This window comes from Melopsittacus undulatus, chromosome 5 (genome assembly GCF_012275295.1).
Source record: "Melopsittacus undulatus isolate bMelUnd1 chromosome 5, bMelUnd1.mat.Z, whole genome shotgun sequence".
Lineage (NCBI taxonomy): Eukaryota > Metazoa > Chordata > Aves > Psittaciformes > Psittaculidae > Melopsittacus > Melopsittacus undulatus.
Window position 1 is genome coordinate 78510272 of NC_047531.1, and position 21154 is coordinate 78531425.

General features: G+C 48.0%; 1 protein-coding gene across 3 annotated transcripts in view; it reads left to right on the forward strand.

Moving 5' to 3' along the window:
- Positions 1-646: 646 nt before the first annotated feature.
- WNT7B (Wnt family member 7B) overlaps positions 647-21154 on the forward strand; it is a 96585-nt gene continuing 76077 nt past the window's right edge. The window contains exon 1 of one of the 3 annotated variants that reach the window (XM_005147987.4): positions 647-1128. In XM_005147987.4, the coding sequence (XP_005148044.1) occupies positions 1058-1128 (71 nt within the window). In that variant the 5' untranslated portion in view covers positions 647-1057. The other 2 variants (XM_005147986.4, XM_031047977.2) reach the window with 2 other exon arrangements.

Here is a 21154-nt window from a genome sequence, read left to right on the forward strand (position 1 = left end):
AGAGAGAGAGAAAGGAAAAGCTGAAAGGACGCCTTGCTTGACTTACTGTCTGAACACAAAGTGAGGTTTTGTCTTACCGATTAATCTCTATAGGAGCAGCAAACTGAATATCCTAAACTCGTGTTAAAAGCCAAGCATATCTGTATCTGAAAGGGGAAAGAATGCTTTCTTGCTGAGGAAAATGAAATCGAATTTAGTGACAGGCGTTTGTGTACAGCAGCAGGGTCAGATGGCCAAAGAGCCTGGACACACAACCCAGCCTGTTAGGCTATGCCGCTGTAAGCAAACAAGGGTTAATGCTGCCTCTTTTTATTAGAAAGGAAAAAAGAAAAATAGAAAAGGGGGGAAAAAGAAGAAGAAAGGAAGAAAAAGGTTTTAACAATCTCTTTTTCGAAGTCAATACATTGCAAATCCAGCCGCGTTACCATGCTAGAGGAAATGAAAAAATGCTTCGGTTTGAGAGGACGAGTCCTTTATTTCCCTTACTGGATACGTTTCATGTGTTTTCCCCAACACTCCGGCTTAAGGACATGCCTCCTGAAACCCAGACACACGCATAGCTTGCACCCGCACATGCACACGGACAGATAAGATATGTATTAGATCCTGACACATACGGGGTGGGGGGAAGAGCAGGGGAGAGAGAGAGAGAGGGAGAGAGAGAGATCCTCCTACCTGGAGCCATAGATTGCAAGATACGTAGTGTTACCTGGGGAAGTCAGAACAAGTAAAAACACATTGAACTTCAGGGCTCTATGAGGCAGTTGATCAAGATCAGTGCTTGCTCATTTTCTCCCTCAGACTGTCTGTCTTGGGTTTTTGTTTTACCGTTTTGAGCAGCTCTTTCTATTTTGCCTCCCTCTGGAGCCTTCATATCGGAGCCGGTTTCGCTCACCATGGCTCTGGGAAGAGCTGCTTATCTGCACAGTGTCGATTTTTTGCAGTTCGGCCGGCTCTGCTCCCGGGTAGCTTCAACAATGCTCCTGACTGGGATTTAATCGACAAGATCAGTTCGGCTTTTCGTGCAGTTTTTATGGCTCAGTCCATTCTCTAGATCATGCACAGAAACTTTCGCAAGTGGATTTTCTACGTGTTTCTATGCTTTGGAGTCATCTATGTCAAATTAGGGTAAGTCCTTCTGCACGACAAATCTCCTTGGCTTTTGGGTCACGTTATTACGGAGTTGTGGACAAAATATTGCAAAGAAAATGAAAAAAGAAAGAAAGAAAACAAGGAAAGAGAGAAGGTGACTGTTCCTCTCTGTCTGTCTCCCCCCTTTACCGGGTGCTCAGGCGGTGGCAGCCCCCGGAGCTCGGCCGTGCCCCCCATCCCGGCCGCGGGGCAGCGCGATGCCCGGCGGCAGGGCTCTCCGGCAGCGCCGAGCCTAGAGAGAGCCGGTGGCGGGTGATGACGGATCCTTTTCTTTTGTACTGCTTAAGCGAACTTAAATATTATCTCTGGCGTACAGTACACTAAGTTAAAAAAAAAGCAGCCTGACAGAGTTAACTCAGCCACTGCTGCTGGGACAATAGAGCAGAGCTTAAGTATTAAAAAGGAGAAAGGGGCGGGAGGAGGGGAATCCCTGCTCTGAACCTGCACTCGGGGATTTGGTTTATGCAGGCCTAGACACAATTTGCGTTTCTATCCATCACGCGGACGTGTTGAAATTAACTTGACAACTGGTCCGGCTGCCTCCGCACTGGCGCGCCCGGGAGGCCGGGCGGGCTCCGCCGAAGGCCCCCCCTCCCCGGGCCCGGGGCCGGCTGGCAGCGGGGCTCCCCGGGAGCCCGCGGCTCTCTCCTCAGCCTTCGATCGCAGCAACCGAGCTCACTCTGTTATTTCAGTTGCCAAGTTTCTCCCTCTCTTCCTCTCCCCCCGTACCTGTATGCCCTTATTAATATTGCTCGTCGCAGTAGGCTGACTTGAGTTGAATTTCCACATTCCTGAGCCCCAGCCGAGTCCTTACCTGTCGAGCTACAAACTCTTTAAAGCTCTTGTCTTTGCATAGCTGCGGGATTTTTTTTTTTTTTAATGATCAAGAATGCATAAGGTGAGTTGCAATCCAAAGAAACGCTCCCTTCCCTCCTTGAAATCAATAAGTGGAGGAGGGGGGAGCAGAAGGGCAGCCCCCAAAGGTGGGAGAGCAGGGGGGCAATTCCCAGCGTCCCATCCCGTCCCGTCCCGGAGAGGGAGGGCAGCGGCAAGCGAGGAGCTGCCCGCCTGGCCCTGCACGCCCCACCGCCGCCGCGGGCGCTGCTCCGGGGACGATCGATGCGCGGCGGGGACGGCCCCGGAACTGTCCCGTCCCTGCTGTCAGCAGCCCCAGCAGAGGCGGAGAGGAGGAGGAGGGGGCTGCAGGGGGAGTGAAGCTGTGAGAGGGAGCACGCCAGAGCTCGGGATTAAGGTTACACCGAGGGGGTATTAAATCGGGCTCCTCGGGGATGAGCAGAAAGGATCTGTGCATTCCCCACCCCCGGAGCTCTCCCAGCTGTGGGCAGCAAGGGCAGGGCTACCGCGGTTGCAGGCACCAGTGAAAGCCACGGGCTGCCTAGCGGAGGGTCCGCAGCAGGTTGCTCGGCGGGCAGCAGCCGGGTGCATCGCTGTGCGTGTTTGCCTATTTATTTATTTAATTAAATAATTTATAGCCCTGATCTCGGCCAGCCCCATAGCCGCAGGTGCCGCCGCGGAGAACCCGCGGAAGATGAGCGGAAGGAGGGTTGGGGGCGCCCTCCGCGCTGCCCCCTGCCCTGCCCCGCCCCGGTGCGGGGCCCGAGACCACCCTGCCCCTGCCGTCGATCATGGCCGGGGGTAGCCCCACATCCTGCCTGCTAGAGACAGGAGAGTGCTCTCTGTGCTCTGATCCCCGAGGAGCGGAATACCTGCACCGCTCTTGGTTGGAGCTGTGGTCGGCAGCGATGGGCTCTGGCATCCTCTAGGCTCAGACTGACAGGGGTTTAGATGAGAACTGGACCTGGTGAGGCTGTGTATCCATAAACGAAGTGATGACGGGGCACCCTATCTGCTTCAATAGCTGTAGGACTTCGTACAACACGTCCCTCACAGTGAGGCAGGCGAGCTCAATGAAAACGCTTTCCAAAATCAGGGTAATGCTATTGCTATTGGCTTTCAGTGCGGTTTTATTTTCAAAGGGAACAGAACATTGGGCACATGTTAGAGTCTGGAAGGCAGATCTCTTTTCGAAATTGCTTGTAGCTATTTTAGAAGGGGATTCAGAGCGAAAATAGCAAGAATGCCGTTGGTCTGAGCCTGGAAGTAAAACTGAGTGGACAGCAGAAGCAATAAAAGCCCTTACAGAAACCCTATCAGATCTATCACCATGCCTGTAAGGCGATGAGGATACTTCACTTTCTCTGAACAATAGGAGAGAAATTTGCTCTGAGATCCAGGGCTACTTCTAGGCTAGGCATGTGGGATGCAATTATTTCCTCTTTCATCAGCCACTGGAACTACCATTTTGTTGAAACCATATCCTTTGAATGTAATGATACCTTTTCTAGTGAGCTCTTTGCATAGAAAAGAGAGGGGAGAGATGAAGTCAGATAAAACGTAGTTTGTCTTCCAGTGCATTAGGTTTATTTTGCAGCGTGAAGGAGAGAGCAGCTGTGCCCGCGGTAGCAAGGAGCTTACACTTGGAAGATCTTTTTTGTTTGTGTTTTCCTTTTTCTTAGCTGCGGAGCACGTGTCTGTATCTTAATAAAACGTGCTAAAAGCTCCACTTCCAGTGGGAAACATGAGACCGAGGGGAGAGAAAATAACTTAGTGCATAAGAATTCACCCAGTTGTCAGACGGGGCGGGGGTGTCCCATGGGGTGACATAGCAGGGGACCATATAGCGGCTTCTGCTATATCCAGTTAGGAGGAGAGAGCAAGATCCCGCTCAGGTAGTCCTTCCTCTCAGGGAATTCCCGTTGTTCCCACTTCTGTTTCCCATCCCAATTTTGCTGGAGAGAGAGGCATGAGGTGAAGCATCCCTTGATGTTTCTGTCGATGACGTTTCCGTCCAGGCACCGAAGCGTAAAGCGGCTGCAACACTGATGGCTCCATGTATTCCCTCGCGAAAATAGATCGCATCAAATACTGACCTCGGCTAGCAGCAGGATCGAAACAGAAATGTTCCCTGCGAACATCACAGAGCCCTCGTCTCCTATTTACTTAATAAATACGTCTGAAGTTAAAAACCACAGCTGTACCACAGATGCAAATCACAGCGAAAGCTCTGAGGATAAGTGATGTGACATTCGGCAAGACGGAGCCGCTGGCAGTGCCCGGATCTGGGCTGTTGGGGCAAACCTCATCCTTTTCCTCTTTATCTCTTCCGGAGAGAAAGAAGGGACACAGCCGGGCCGGGGAGCCGGATTGACTCCCATCCCCGTCGGGCGGGAGTTCAGGATGCGGTTCGAGAGATGCAAGCGGCGGGAGCTGGCGCTGCTGAGAGAGCAAAGAAAGGTGCCGGGACCCCTTTGGCCATTCCGGCCCAGGTTGGCCGCAGCACACGGCTCCCTCCCAGGACTCCCAGGGACGCTGCAACGGGGAACGGCCCAGCCCACCTAGCTTCTCTCCCCTACGGCGAAGCTCGCCTTGGCTTTCCGGCGTTTGCAGCAAACGCCAACGAAATCTCGCTCCCCTCGCCCATCTCCAGGGCTGTCCGGTCTCAGGGAGCCCGTGAGTTCGTCCCCTCCAGTTAATCCGTCCCAGCGGCCGGCAGCGGATGGGGAGCAGCCTCGACGGCGGACACCACGTGCAGCACCAGGAGCTCCTGCGAGGCCCCCGCGAGGAAACCAGGGGGATTTACGCTCGGAGCCCCGTATGGAGCAGCTGAGGTACCAGGGCTGCCTGGCCCCTTCCCCATGGCGAAACGACGTGCTCCCCGGCCCTTCCATGGGCACCCTCCTTTGTGCTGCTACTGCCGTCAGTCCTCGCCCTCGCCGCCGAGCAGATCTCCGCTCATGTTAGGAAACTCGTCGTTCCCCTCCTTCTTTACCCCGGCACTAGGCTTGATTCTTGGTGAGGTACAAGAAATGCCCGCTTTAAAGCAGAACGGAGTTCGGTGAGTTGCCAGTCGGGCAGACCTTCGAAGCCCTTACTGGTTTCCGACGTGCTCTTGCGCCGAACACTCTCCAGATTTGTGGTAAAAAGGAAACTGCAGCTGGGAATGGACAGATAGAGAGAGTTTTAAAAAAGTAATTCTTTATTCGTACTTGCTCTGCTTCATTTGCCCGACTGTGGTGTCAACAACCATTCTAGTGCCATTCTGCCCCTATTTTGTTCCTAATACACGTGTTTGTGGAAGAAGAAACGACAGCTGCCGAAACGCCCATATTAGGTGTCACCGACAACACCCCCTCCTCCACTGCCACATAATTTTATTGATAGGAATATATTCGGCTTCAATCAACAAAACAAGTACACTTCTCGCTATCCCCGGCTGACATACATATAGAATCCATTTGAATGGATTTTATCAGGTTATTTTTATCATCATCATCATTAATAATTTTTCGACGTAATAACTGGCCCGTGGTTTTAGAATGAAATTTAACCCGAAACGAAACAGCACAAATTGGTTTGTATTTACAAATTTCCTCTCTCTACACAGCTCAGCTGTGGATAAAACCAGCTTCGATCCCAGAACTGTGTAGATGGGTAAATTGTCTTTGTTTCAACTGGATTGGGTCTAACTCTGGTGGCACCGGTTCGAAGATTACCAGCTCCAGCATTTACTTTGCATTTTTACGATTACATTTGTTTTGATCTTCTTTCTCTCCCCCAGACACGTCTTTAAAAGCGGATGCATATTTAAATACATATCCGAAGCCGAACAAATGCTAGAAATAAAACATTAAAAGCGGCTACGCCGTTATCCTCGCTCGCGTTCAGAGCAGTTGCCCCAACCCCAAGCCTGCGTGCCTGAGAGGGAGAACGGGCATTACAGGACATTTCAGTCTACATATACATGCACACATACACTTACAGAAGTATAAATACGACGATTTTAGAATCTTACAGAATTATAAGTAAGACGATTCTGTGATTACAATGATTGTTGAAAGGCTTAATCTGCCGTCCCTTGTTAATCGAGATTAGCAGTTTTCTAAAGGACTTTGACTGCTCCAGGGTCTGTGCTGGACTAGTAGATGAGGGTGGTTAAATGACACCAAACCCAGAGAAGATTTTTATCAAATGCTGGGAGGCAGACAACGTTTTTACACCGGTTCTGCCATTCCCATTCCATCTGAGGGAATATTTCGTTGTGTCGCGGAAGCAGCTGCACCCCTGTGCTGGGACTGGCTAACCGAGGAGGTGTTCCCTGGATATTTGGAAGAGCACTTGGCCAGGAAAACTCCTTCAGTCATTAGGCAATTAACCTGAGACGAACATTTACAGACGCTACGGACCGAGAACTCGGAGTCTGGTTCTCGCTGATGTCGGCTGCATTTGTGTTAAATTATCTGCGGCGCACGTTTCTCTTTCGGGGTTCGCTTTCAAGCCCTAACCCTGTCCCCCCCCCCCTCCCGCAGAGCAAGTCTTTCCACCGTCTTCCCCACCTCTAAACCGTCTATTTTTTTGGTTTTTTCTCCGAAAAAAAAATGAAAAAGGACAATAGCCCGACGAAGCAAAGAGTAAGAGCGACTGTTTCATGCACGGTTGGGCTACACGGGGCGAAGGGCTTCCGCCCGCCGAAGCGGGGAGGGTCGAGCATCCCTTGGCCTCGAGGAGCAGCGGGGCGAGGCAACTGACCTGCCGAGAAGCGGCTCTTCGGACCGGCATCTTCTCAGGAAGCAGAGAGGGAGAGGGAAGAGAACAGACGAAAGCTCTTCTTGCGGGAGCAGCGAGAAGTGCGGGGAGCCGGGAGCCCCCCGCTCCCCTCCTACCCCGGCTGCTTCACACCAGTTCTTTCCCTCCCCTTCTCTCACGCGAAATCCAACCTCGCCAGGAAGCTACGAGTATGCATGTTTTTATTTCTCACTCAGGCGGAATACGACAACATATGAGCCTTTTGGGTTTTTTTGCCCCTTTTTTTTAATGATTCCCCTTAAACCGGAGTTTAATTTTCACCAGCGGAGACAAGGAGAAGCAGATCCCTGCCGAGGCTGAAGGGACGGTGGAACTCTTCTGGGGACCTGGGGCAGCCACCCGTAATAAAATAATTCACCGACAGCGAAGCTGGGAGGGAGCTGCCAACTCCTTCGGGATCTACCCCTCACGGCAGACGCGGGAGGGAGCTTAAAAATGCCCTGTGGTGCGGGAGAGGAGAGTCTGGGGGGGCGAGGCGTGCAGCGAGGGCTCAGCCAGGGAGCGTGGACCCATGGCAGCCCGGGCAGGATCACTGTCTCTCCATTGTCATCCTCCCCTTTAAAAAAAAAAAAAGGAGAGGGAGAGAAAAAAGTAGGCGGATTGCAGTGTCTGACTGCCCAATGGCAGCCCCGAGTCTCAGGAGAGTTGTAGAGAGAGGGAGAGAGAGAAAGAGAGGCACTTTCTGCCATCCAAATCCCTTAAACCATCCTCATTCCAACACGAGAACCCACTGTAACAACTTCCAACCACTGAGACATGACAGTCAGGAGCCCAGAGGCAGCAGCAGCAGCGAGAGCCGCAGCAGCAGCACACACTCTGCACAGAGAGCAGCATTAGCACCAGGGGAATACTAGACACATCAATACAAACAAACAAACAAACAGACAAAGCCCCCCCAAGCCCAAGGGACTGGATTCCAACTCAGATTCAAGCCACAGCAGACACCAAAAAGGGTGGGGAATTACGACCAGGGGGGGCCCAGGAAGGAATAACCAAGGAAGCGAACTCCAAGAGTGTAAACGGGATTCAGCCATGATCCTTTTTTCATCTCGCAGTGTGTTACTCTCAGTGTATTACCCTCAGATTTTCCTCATCCTTACGAGTGGGAGTTACCTGTAAGTGATCCAGATTTTTTTTTTTTTTTAACAAAATACTGTTTGCAATGACCCCGCTAGCAGCTACCTAAGGGCAATGCGCAAAGCGAGCAGGAGGGAGCTGGGAGAAGCCAGCACGGGCGGCAGCTCCGTGCAGTGCGTGGTGGTGAGGATGGTGGTGGCTGTGGCGGCGGAGGAGGAGGTGCTGCTGCTGCTGCTGTGCTGGCGGCGCTGCTGGCGCTGCCGGTCGGAGGCTGCCGGGGGAAGGTGCACAGCGCCAGGTAACTCCCGGGGCTGCCCCGCCGGCGCGGCTGGGGCGGCGCACCTTGGAGGGCGGCGGGGCGGCGGGGCACGGAGCGGCCGGCGTCTCCCCTGGGGACTCCGACCCCGACTCCTCCTCCTGCCAAACCGGAGATGGGCATCGCTTCGCGCTCGTCGGGGGGGAAGTGTGTTTCTGCGCGGAGATCCCGAGGAGCGCGGGGCCGCTGCAGCCGGCGGCGGGCGAGCCCCCGGCCGCGGAGGCGCTTTGCTAGCCGGCTGCTTTCGCTCCGGAGGGATCTCCAGTCCCGCAGTTAGAGCTGGCTCCAGGACCTTTTCCTTGTGAGGAAGGGGGTGGAGGTAGGGGTGGGGGAAATGAGAGTCGGTGGGTGGGACTGCAAGGAGTTTCGCTCTCTTTTTTTTTAATATCTATATCTGTATCTAACATTGCGGTGGATAAGGAGCGGCTGGGCTAGTCTGTGCGGGCTGCGGAGAGAGTGCCTGCCGTCCGGCTCCTGCCTGTCCCCCGGCATATCTCTTTCTCAGCCGGGCGCCGCGTTAGGGGGTGGAGGGGTAGCGGGCCGGGGTCCCCGCCGTCGTCCAGCCGCGGTGCCGGGGGAAGCCGGGCAAGGCCGAGGATGCTCGCCGAAGCCCGGAGGGGGTGGCGGGCAGCTTTGTCGGTTTTCTGCTCTTCCTCACCCTGAGAGAGACCTGTCCGCGCTTCAGGACAGGCGTGGGAAGAGGAGCGCAAGGGGGGAGACAGGTCCTGCGGCCGGTGGAGCCGGTTTAAAATGGGGAACCTTTATCCCTCCTTTGGGCATCCCCCCAGGGCCGGGTCACGCCGTGCTCCATCGGTCAGGGACTCGGGGATCGGGTGCGCGGAAACTCTGTGGGGGACAGCGGGAGGGTCGGGTCCGGGTCCGGGTCCGACTGCCCGGGGGCCGTGGCAGAGGGGCTCCTCTCGGCCCGGGAGAGCTTTGGTCGAGGACGAGGAAAACCCGCTTCTGTATCCCCTGCCTCGCATGTCGGGGCCAGGCGGATCTCCCTTATCCTCCACCCCTGTGCCAAAATTAGTCTTTATTGCACCCCGGAGGGTATAAAATTTGAGCGTTTGCCCCTAAACTGTATGTGGATTTATGTATATGTATATGCGTATATATTATATATATATAATACCTTTTCCACCTGTATGCATGCATGGAGCACATGCACATAAACAAGCACGTGTGCGTGTGTTCCTGTGTGTGTATTTTCCTTGGGCTACGGAAAAATATAACCCACCGCTATGGAAGAAAAGTAGGAATAAATACACCCATGAAAAGAAACTAAAAGCCTATTTTTACATTCTTAATTCTTAATGAAATGCACATGCCTTGGCTACCGATTTTTGAAGGCTCTTGGTTTATGGAAGCCCGTTAGGTTTAACTCAGCCGGAGCTGCCTGGTTCTGTTCACCGGCTGGATTATGTCTGCTGGTAGGTGACCAATAGCTTGTAAAAAATTGCAGTGCTATATATTTTTTTTTTTTAACAGAAGGAAGGAGTCGTAATAAATCAATAAATACACCCTTTTAATATAAGCGTAGCCATATTTTTCTCAAACCCGTAGGAAATTACTATCCTACCAAGTTTTCCTTCTATAAATAGTGCAAATCTTAAAACAAAAGTTTTAAACCGCACACCAGATGCTGGGATGCTAGCGGTTTCCCTTGCTGTGTGACATAATTATAAGGTCCGAAAGCAAAAGCTATAGAAGTATAATAATAATACTAAGGCGACTGCTGAGGGGAAATACAAGGGAAGCAATGCCTGCTTTATTTAGAGCGAGCTGCTTGGGGATCTTTTGAGCGCTGCCCCGCGACAATGAGAAGTCGTTGCGGATAAATAACGCTCCCTCGCCTTTCCCGGTGCTATCCCCGGTTCATCATCCCCTCAGCGGCGGGTCACTTGGAGCTGGACCCACGGAGCCGGCGAGGCGGCTATTGCAGTCCAGCAGAGCAGAAGGGAAAGGGATCAGGAGGTGAAACACAACAAAGCGGAGCCCCAAAGCAACGCGCACCTCCCTCTCTCCATCCATCCCTCCCTCCATCCATCACCCCGGAGGGAGGGAGCTGGCTGCCTCCCCAGGGAGAGACTGCCCGGCCTCCCTCTCCCTGCTCCCCGCTCCCCCTCTGTGCCATCCCCTGCCCTGCTTGTTGCATCTCAGCCGTGACCCCCCTTTTCTCCCTTGGAAGCGGGGAGCAGCTGAGGGGAGAGCCGGGTGCGCCGCTCTGCTTCGCCTTGCTCCCGGTTGAAAGTTAAAAGAGGAGTTATTTCAGTGCTTAATGGATAGTAGCCTAGCGAACTTGTGGTGTTTATCTTGTGGGTAAATATACTTCTCTGGCTTACTAATGGTAGCTTTTGAAGATTAAAGCCTGTTCGAGCATTATCTTCTGGTGTCTGTTTCTGCTACCCGCGCTCTCTCTGGAGGGGAGGATGCTTCCCAAGCTGCTATTTAGTGAGCTCTCGTGGACTGTCAATGGTTATGTTAATTTTGCCCGAGATCTCTATCGTCTTCTGGCTGTGGGAACAAATCCTCGGCTTCGGAGTTGTTGGTTCTTTAGGGATAAAGACGCAACTACCAGGGGCAGTAAGTAGAGCAGGAGCTAACCGAGAGCGGGATATCCGTTTGTGTTCTGTCTCTCCCGATGTGTGTGCGGTGGGGCAAGCACGATACAGCTCGGCTATTCCACTAGAAAAACTGGAAAGCTTAAGTCCTCTCGTGATGAAAAGGGATTTTCAGGGCGAAAAAGACAATGATGAAATGAAATTTCTTTTTCAGAATGAAAAAGGCACTGGGGCCTCAGTGTTTTGTGTGGGGAAGAAAGTCAAGATATTGTAGACTGTATTCAAAATTAGTTTCAAGAATCAACTCCTTTATAAAGTTTATTTCTATATTGTAAGTTTGCTATCTGATGAAGTGGTCTTCTTTGGTTTGCCTACTAACATCTGTAAAAATGTAAAAGCTTTTGCAACCAGGAACAATTGGTGTCTGACTTTCCGAAACAGAGAACTGATTGCAGCTAGAATAGCTGGTAGTGGGATGACATTTTGATGCTCTGGACATATTTTGGTAATCCAATTACATATTTAAAGTGTAAAATTGACATTCAATAGTATCAATGTAATTAGTATAAATGTCTAAAACCCATAATTATATCTAACATTGTCTGGCACCATTTCTTGCAGTGTATCTTTTGAGTATGCATGTGTCTGTACACTTAGATTTAGCTTCTTCTAAAGAAGATGGTGCTAGTCTAACTTTCCATTTGTGTACTCCTTTCACTGTTCATCTTCTTTAGGGTTAGATGTATTCAACAGCAACGTGAGAGTTGGTTCTTAAGAAGCTTATTTCAGGGATTATCTGTGGGTACATAGATAAATTCAGTTATTTGCTATAATGCAATCAGGAATAATTCATAAGAGAGTGTGTGTACGTAGGAATAGCAGCATAAAACTTTAAAACAGCTACATATTCTAACATCATGATGCAGCAAATAATTTGTATTAGTGAGAAGATATTACTGTCTGGTTAGGAAATGTAGAGGGAGAAAAATCCCCTGCACGTTTTGCATCTGTCCTGTTGATGCTCCCACGTCCTTACAATTCCACATCTTTTACAATAGGTCTTCTTCATGCTCATGGGAAACAGCTTAGAAGGAAAGCTTGTTTTTCATATGTTTTAGGAAAGTACTCATTTCTAATCCCTAAAGATTAGGACTGCTGGAGAGGGTCCCTGAAGTTTATCTCTTAATCTGTGCAATGCAGAAGGGAGCTGCACAAGCAGAGAGCAGCCAGACTACTCTGTGGTAAAGATCCTTCAAGGGGATAGTGGGCACAGCTTCACCGTTAACATCAGTGCTTCCACTTTAGCTGATCCAGTCAAGGCTACATAGGCTGGCCCACTTTTCCCATCCCAGTTAAGTCAGCTGCTGTGATAAAACTGTCTGTTATGGGAACAGGATTATCTCTGGCTCAGTCACTGGACTACAGCATAAATCCATTGTTTCCCTGCTTTTGCACCTCATTCCTCTTATAAGTGAGACTGTGTACTCTTTAGGGCAAGCTTACCCTCTTGACCTCTATTTGTACAATGTCCCATGCCTGGGAAGAGCTCTGTTAAGATCCTTAGATACTCCTTTTACATGGTACTGTAATACTAATCATCTATAAGAGGTTTTGGAATAGGACATCAGCTCTACTGTCTCCCAGAGTTGTGCTGGTTTAAAGGCAGAACAGGTGAATCTCCAAAGGCTTTTCAGGATCATCTAAAGCCAAATGCTTTTCATCAGCAGAAACAAGAAAGATAAAGAATATTTTCATGCTGGGCTACCATAATCACTGTGAACTTGGTTCACCTGCCTCATACAGCCTATTTCCATATATTGAAGCAGCCACATAAAGATGGGAGAGGGATTGCGATATGACTTCTTGGCAGCTCTAGAAGATAAAGTCCACAATTTCTCTGAGAGACTCAGATTAAAATTCCCTGTCTAAGCTCAAAGAGCTCTGGTAAATCTGTGACTGACCACCACTATCCCTGCCATGGTCTATGTCAAGTTCTCAAGTTCTGAATATCCTTGAATCTAAATGCGAGTTTAGACCACTCTCTCGATCCTTTGGGGCAAGAAGGCTCTGGGAATTGAATGTCAACTATGCCTTAAAACTGAGAAAAAATAACAACTTCAGTAATTATAAGGAAAGGTGGCAGCATCCATATTTTGTAGGATGACCGCATGATATTATTACATATATTGCATAACTAACATAATATAACAAGTGACTATAAAGGAACATGAAATATTCAGATGAGTAGGTAAGATTCAATGCAGATATGCTTGCCTATTAAACAAAGAACAAGACTAATCCCTCAGAAGACAATCTTTCAAAGGAGGTGTTAAAGAGCTAAACAAAGTGAGCTGCAATTATACAGTTAGACTGACAAACACATTTTATGTAATGGAAAAAAATGCACCATATGTACCTGGCAACATAGCATGCTAAAGGTAGAATTGTGCCAAGTGTTTTCTTGGTGTATGAGACTATGCAATTTGGACTGAAATGCTGCCAGAGAGATTCCTAACCCCCTAAACAATGCAGTTTAACACACTAGTCCTCCCAAGCTACCACAAGCAACAGAAAGCTGGGACCAGCTGTAGATCAAAGGAGCTCTGCAGACTTGCTGACACCATGCGTTACAGAACTGGTTAATGTTGCAAGCTCGATTTCTTCAGCCCATAATCTTTGTATGGTATTTACCCTCAGTGGACTTTCACTGGTGCCTTTCATGCATGCTGGCAAAACTACTGGACAGGTGGCTTTTTGCAACTCTACATTCTCCTGTCGGCTTGATTCCTCTCATTATTTTTGCTCCTTCCTCCTTGATGCTTCACTGCCCTCCTGTATGGCATTACCACAACCTGCTTCAGGTTGGTATAGCATTTATATAGTATTACAGCAGCACTCTACATGGGAGAGTTGCATGAGGGCCAGCCAGGCCTCTAGTAATGAGAACCATGACCAAAATACCAATGCACAAAAGCAAAATCTCCATGGGCTCTAGGATTATGAAACACACGTGTGTGAATAACCTGGCAATGAACTGAACAAACTTGCCACTGAAAACTTCAGGTTTACAAGCCCAGAATTACTTGGAAGGCTAAGAAAGATGAGGGGCTCGGGCACAGGAGTGCTCTGGAAGAAAAACCAAGGAAGGCAGGTTACTGGAGAATGTCTTTCAGTCCTTTAAGGATTATTAGCACCCTCTCCGTCTCTCTTATTCTCCTTTCAATCTTCCCCCAAAGATAAAAGGATTTGTTTTCCCTCCACTGTGAAGAGCTGCATAGGACTTACTGGCTATTTCTTGCCAAGACAACACCTATATGTTTGCTAATGCATAAGGAGCATTGTGCATACTTTGATGTACAGCAAATGTCAAGTTCTAGATATGGAGATTTGAAGTATTTTCTCAGTAAGTTTTTCTGTCTATAGGCAATATACTTCTATGACTTCTCTCTTAATGTTGTTAGGACAAACCTGTCATAAAGCACTGAGTTTTCTTTTTCACACTTTCAGGCTTTCTTTCTATATGGCAGTTTTCTTGATAGTGCAATGGAGCTGAAAGTTAGCTACTTCTTTTGGGTCTAATGGAGTATAGGCAGCTTTTCTAAAGTTAAGAGAGTTAAGGCCAAATAGTTGTTCTTCTCATAAAAAATTATTTCTCCCATGAGGAACTGACAGCAAGATGATTATCACCTATTATTTATTTTACAGTGAATCATGCCTTCTTTAGCAAATACAAAGACAGGCTAAATTAGGGAATTATTGTATCTTTTGTTGGAAATAATTTTAATAGTGCATAGAGTTTGTACCCATGTCAGAGTTACAGTTTCAAACATTTATTTTCTTTTTGGCCTACGCTTGTGGATCAGATTTCCCTCGTGGCAGGAACCCACAAAGGATAAAATTCACGTTTATGCAAAAATCCTGCTTAATCATCATGGTGACATAGTGTTTGTTCCAGCTCTTTGTCCAAGGTCAAATTTCACCCTGAGTTCCTAAGTAATAAGAAAAAAAGGACATCCAGTGGTGCAGCAAGTGTGCAAATGAAGGCAAAAGTTAGCTTTCAATGTTTAACATGAGGCAGGAGAATTTTCCCCTGTGAAGTAGCATCAAGTCCACTTACCACAGTACTGCATGTCCCCAAATTTTTATCTGAAGTAGAGCCACCCTGTTGCTAATGAGTGGCACCACTTTCAAAACTGATTGAACTCCAGACACTTTACTGGCTGGTTTGTGGTGCAAAGGTAATGCTGATGAGTTGCATCTTCCACCAGCTTGTACCTGGACTGCACAGCAAAGGCATTTTAAAGCTATAAGTCTGTACAACATCTGGGGAAGCTCCTGTATCTTGTCTTTTCAGCTCTGAGGGCCTAAGGCTTCTCTTTCTTGCTGTTGCATCCACAGTTCAATAGGTTAATGAAGCAGGAGAGACTGCTGCAGTCAACAAGAATGATTCTGGTTCAAGTGAGAGGAGAACCAAACAGAAAGCCAGGACAAGCCTTGCTCTTCCAGTATCCACTTGAGTACAGAATTGGCACAGTCTGCCATATTATGCAAGTTAAAGGGAATGTGGCCATAGTTCCCAAGAATATATAGTGAAAGCAATATTAATAGGAGGCCATGTCAGACAAAACCCAAAATCAGTTCTATGTGCTATGGAAAGAATCATTACAGCCTCTGATGCCAGTAAGAGCTGACATAAAAACAAATGTTATTTATTTTTTGAGGGGAAAAGCACTTCAAGAGTACTGTGGCATTTGCTTGTTATATGCAAGGCATAGTGGGGCAGCCCAGCTTTCAAATCTGGAAGTAAGCATAAACCATAAAGATACAAACCACTCTCTCCCTGCAAGTAGGGCCTGGAAAACAATTTGAGGTGTATCTAGTTAGAATTGTGTAAGTAAGTGCTGCAGTACTGGGCCTGGATATCATATCTACCCTCCTAATCTGGCTGAAGTTAGACATAATTATGAAATGTGATTACTGTTTAATAATAGTTTCTTTCATTCAAGGATCATAAGTGAATTAATCCTCCCAGCATTCAAGTGAATTGGGCAAGGATCATTTCACTCACCTCTGGGGTGGAATGTAGCAGCTGCAATGTAGCACCCAGTAGAGGTGTATGGACATGCAGGACTAGCACTGGTCCTGTCATCCCTGGCAGCAAGGCAAGAAAGCATATGAGAAAGTCCCTCTAAAGATTATGTTTTTCATGGCAAGTTTCACTCTGTGGTGAAGACAGGCAAGGTCCGAGACTGGACCAATACTTGAGATGCTGAATAGCAGTATCCTGACTTGTGCCTGCCTCCATTTCCCACAGCTTTAATAGGCAATAACAATGCTGGCATGGCTTGGAGGTAGGGGAGGGGCAGGAGAGTGAAAGCTGCCACAGCACTTTGAAAACGCAACGTGGTGTAAATGTCACGTCATTACTTTCAGTGACTCTTTTCAAACCACAAGCAGCTGCCACAGCATGATTGTCTCATCTGAAAAAGGGCATCCCTACCATCTACTTCATCACCATGTCCAGCATGGCCTTGGAGAGAGGGCAGGGGGAAAGCATTGCTTACCAGAGTCATGAGCATCACTTCTGACAATGCCTCCTCCTTCCACAGGAGCAAGCTAGACAGACACCATGGGCACAGCAGGGCTAAGGACTGCTGCTGGGCTTGGGGTGCAAGGTGGCCTGTGACAGGCTGGGTAGCAGGCAAGACATGGTTAAGGGAGTGCTGAGGGGAATGGCAGCATCTCTCATGACTCCTTTGGCTGCTCGCCAGGGAGCCATGTGACTCCTTGGTTAAAAGAGTCCTCTCAACCATGAGACACTTCCCCCCCACCCCCGGTTGTACCTTTTCTTCTCTAAAGTTAAAAGAAAACAAAAAGTACCCACAAAACTTTCCACATTAAAGTTATATTGTAGTCTGATGACTCAGGGTGAGAAATTCAAGGGGAATGAAGAGGAAGGGGAACATTTCTGAATCAGACCTGTTGTGCTGAGCCTTAAAGGAGAGGAGGATTCTGCTGGATGGAGAGCAGCACTGCTGTACAGCACAGTGAGCAAGGAGCAAAGGATGATGCTTAAATCTATTCCCTACTGCTGTGGACTACTGCTAACTCTGACAGAGTTCAAATCCAGTGGACTTTGATGCTATCAAAATGGCTAAGAGTGGCAGTGCAAACAAGTATGGTTTCTTCTGATCCCTAGCAAATTCCATTTTCTCTACTCCCATGGACTAGCTTTACAGTTTTTGGTTGTTTTTCTATTACTGGCACCTCTCATCACTGTATCTGAGCACTGCCCATAATAATTAGACTTGCACATCCCTAGCAGGCTTCCTGGAGTCTTTTGTTCTTCTCCTTTCTCTGTCTGTGGGGAAGCTCTGCCCAGGGTAGGTGCTTCTAAGGGGAGGGATGGGGTCAGATTATTGTTGTTAGTGTCACTCTGGTTATGTTGTAAAGGATGCATCAAAGAGGAAGTTCTTGCACTATGACCTAAAGGTCATCAGAGACTGGATTAGTCTAATCTCTGAAAGTTTGTTCCCTAGACAGATCCTTTCGACCGAGAATAACTTACCTCTAGGCTCAGAGCTTTGTCTTGTTTTATGATCTTTGTTGTTCCAGAGGAGCCCAACAGCTCTGGCAGAGTCTGTCTTTTCTTGCTGGGCAGTGATCCACTAATTTCTGTGTGGAGGTTAGGCTTCACACCTTGAACTGGAGATGAAAGAGAATAGGAGAGGTGAGGAGGACTTGCATGCAGAGGCAATATCCATAGCATAACCACTCCTGGACACATGCAATCCACTTTGAAGTTGGTGTGCTGTTTTCATGGTCAGAACACTTTGGAAGTCATAAAGCCTGTGTGTCTCACTTTGGCTTTGTCCTGTTTTGGGGAGCAAAAGGGCAAAATATTTTGAAATTGCCAGCCAAGTGGTTTTCCAGGCTTATCCATCTGTTTGGGTCTCTTGTAGGCTGCACTGAGGAGCTGCAAAAGCTGTGGCTGGTTCAGGGATGTCCATTCACCAGTAACTCACAATGCAAGCTGCGCTGAGGGCAGGGGGGTTCTGCAGGGTTTAGAAACAACCTTTGTACCCTCCAAACACAGATATGCTTCTGAGCAGAACCAAGGCATCATCTTGGTGTAAATGCTCATTTTTAAGGAATGTGATCAAGATAAAAATGTGTGCCTGCCCCTGTGTGCTCCTCTCCCCACCCCAGCCAAGCAGTGTGCCAAAGCCAGTTCCTCAGCAACAAGACTTGGCAGGTGGCACCTGATGAGATAATCGTGCCCCTGGGACATTAGGAGGCATGAGGTGCAGCCAGGTGCTCCTAATCTGTCCATGGGTGTGATTTTCTGTGGTAACCACACCTTCAAGTGTTGTCTTACTGCAATTAGGAAATTTGTTCAGTTTAGGTCAAGTACTTCTATTAGGGTGCTCTTCACATCTAACACAAGTTGGTATGGCGGAAGCATGTGGATGTCTGGGGCCATGCAATGCATGGCACTGAGTGGTGTTCCTTCAACTAGCAGGGAGGAAAGGTTCCTACTTCTCACCACTTTGCTATCTGCTTATTTCTGAACTCCGACATTCCCTTCATGAACACCCACTAAGCTGAGCACTAATTCAGGTGCATATAAATCCAAATTGAAGCTGTTCTAGTGGTCTAGTGGAAGGTGTCCCTGCCCATGGCAGGGCAGCTGGAACTAGATAACCTTAAGGTCCTTTCCAGCCCTAACCATTCTGGGATTCTATGATTTTATTTCCTATGTGTCACCAACAAGGAACCTTTTAAGAGTCTGTTACTTTCACTTCCTGGGATTTCCATTTTGCAAGGTGGTTTAAAAACCATAACATGTGAGGGTCTTACTGCAGCAAAGATCAAATGACAGTTCCTTCTTATAGGTAAAAAGTGCCTTGCTTTCAGGGGCTGGCTTGCATTTCAGTCTTACTACAAGTACAGGAGCTAGGTGTTAAATCAGTCTCGTAGTGAAAAATACCATCCAGACACCCAAGATTCCTGCCTTCTTTATTAAAGACTTGATGTAATAAGGTCCAACAGACAATGAGGCTCTCTGGCTATCAGAGAGGTGAATAGGAAGGGGAGGCTTCCAGTTGCTTGCAGAATTTGTTCCCCATGTCTCCATTTGGGCAGAGCTGCCATTGCTTGTCATGTCAGCAGCAATACTGTAAGAGGTATGAAATGAAACATACAGAAGTGGCTTCAAGTACTGCCAAGGTCTTGGTGTGACTTTGGGGAAGCCTTTCCCACCTTTGTGCCATTGCTCCGCTTCCAGCATTGCCTGCTCGGGCTGTAAACAGGGGAAGATCTTTCTGTGTCTTCACACAGGGAAGCACATGCAACATCTCAGGAATTGGTCCATCACTCAGGCAGCCTAGATGCTGTCTCATTCAAAGTTTAAGTTTAAATTTAGGCTCCATCCAGACTTTGCCTGAATAACTGCAGTGTTTTGGTGAGATAGTGCTGTTTATTGGAAAGAGGGACTGGAGTATTTTACCTCTCTGAAAATGAAAAACACTTTTGGTGCTAACACAAGTCCTGCTTTTCTTCCTATTGCAGAGATATGTTTTTTTGAGGTATATCAGGTCTTTGCTTACATTATAGTTGCCATTGTATACCTAATTAGAAATCAGCTTTAGCTTTCTGACAATAGCTGGCACGAGTCATATTTCACTCTAAGACATCTTGTGAGATAATTAAAGCGATGACTGACATCATAGCACAGCAAAAGGAATGTTTCTCAAAAGTAGAGCCACATTACAGGTTGCAACTGTGCACATTTTGTTAAATGCAGCCCTGGTAGTGGTATAACTACTCTGACTTTAATGTATTCCACAGAAGTTAATCTGGACCATTAGTTTTTGAGAACAAATCCTGAAATTCTCTCAGTTTCTGACTCCTTTTTAAATTCATGCTTAAATGCATGGGCATGGATATGCTGCTTATGAAGGGTGCCTGAATCACAGCCCTGGAAAATGAATTCCTCTCCTTACCCACAAAACCAGTGCAGCACAAGCAGAGGGTGTGTGAGCTTCCCCACTCCACCCCATCCTTGTGTCTCATCCATGACCTAGAGGGGCAACCTCTAGCTAGGCATAAGCGGGTGGCTCAGTCTCCGTACTTATTTAATCCTTGGCCAACCTGCTAAGGCTGCCAAGAAGGGTGCCAATTGTGGTGGTGGTTTCTGTGATGTGGATAGTCGTCCACTGGGAACTGGATTAAGACCATCAACTCATTTCAAATACTCTAGGCCACAAAGCATCTGCCAAACAGTAACCATTTTTTTGGTCACTACTGACTTGGGTCATGTTTGGATCAGCGATGAAAGGCTCCATATCCCAGCACTGATCCCCTGAGCCATAGAGTTTCCCAGAATAATTTTTTTAAAGAAGAAAAACATTATTTATTGTCCTAGATTCTACTTTGATCTGCCAATCTGCTGTACATATTGACCCTTTAAGGTGCATAATTTTCATTATTTGACTGTAGAGGGTTCAGATGCTGGAAAAGATTTTGGGAGATGACAAGTGGCAGATCTATGGGGTGTGATCCAAAATGAGCTCCCAGAAGCAGTGGTTACACGCTCTGGCACCTCAGCTGGTATTGTATTTGGATCTAAAACTGATTTTACACCTTCAAACTTACCACACAGTCCTCCAGCAGGGAAACTGCCATTAGATTGAAGAAGATCACATTGCTTCCTTTGCTCTTGTTCTTTCAGAGATACCTAGACATCTGTGTCAGATCTGTAACATTAACCAGCTTTGCTGGTAGCTCTCCCAGCAGCAATTATATTGTCAGTGGTCCTTGCTGAACCCACCATAAACTTTTGTGTATGCCCACGAGCAAGCCCACTTTATTGTTGCGGGATGACTTATTTCTCAGATGCTTTCACAGAGCTGTGGGAGGCAGAGACTAAATCATTTGGCTCAAATCACAGTGCCCAGGAGGGCAGAGAACTGGAGTGGAATTTTCCTGGTCTCAGCCTTGCCCCTACATTATTAGCACACCTGTGAGTGGAGCTAGGGCCAGCTGAAATTCTTAGTTTAGCTGGCAATGAATAATACTACTTCTTGTGGCAGTGTCTCTTTCCCAGAAGAGACCCAGTCTCAGAGAATGCCTGGGATGAGAAGCACATTGTCAGCAGGCTGAGGAAATGTCTTTCTGTTTTCTCTTGGGTAATACAAAGCTGTGCAATATTGCCATCAGCTCTCCCTCGAGCTGATACAAATCCTAAGAGGTGATTGGATTTTTCTTTCCTATGGGTAATTTGCATTTACGCCAGCACAAAGGCACTACTTTGCTTGCAATAGTTCCTCAGAATAGTGAGTCACCTACCTTGTTCTCTATTACACGTGGAAGTGAAGCA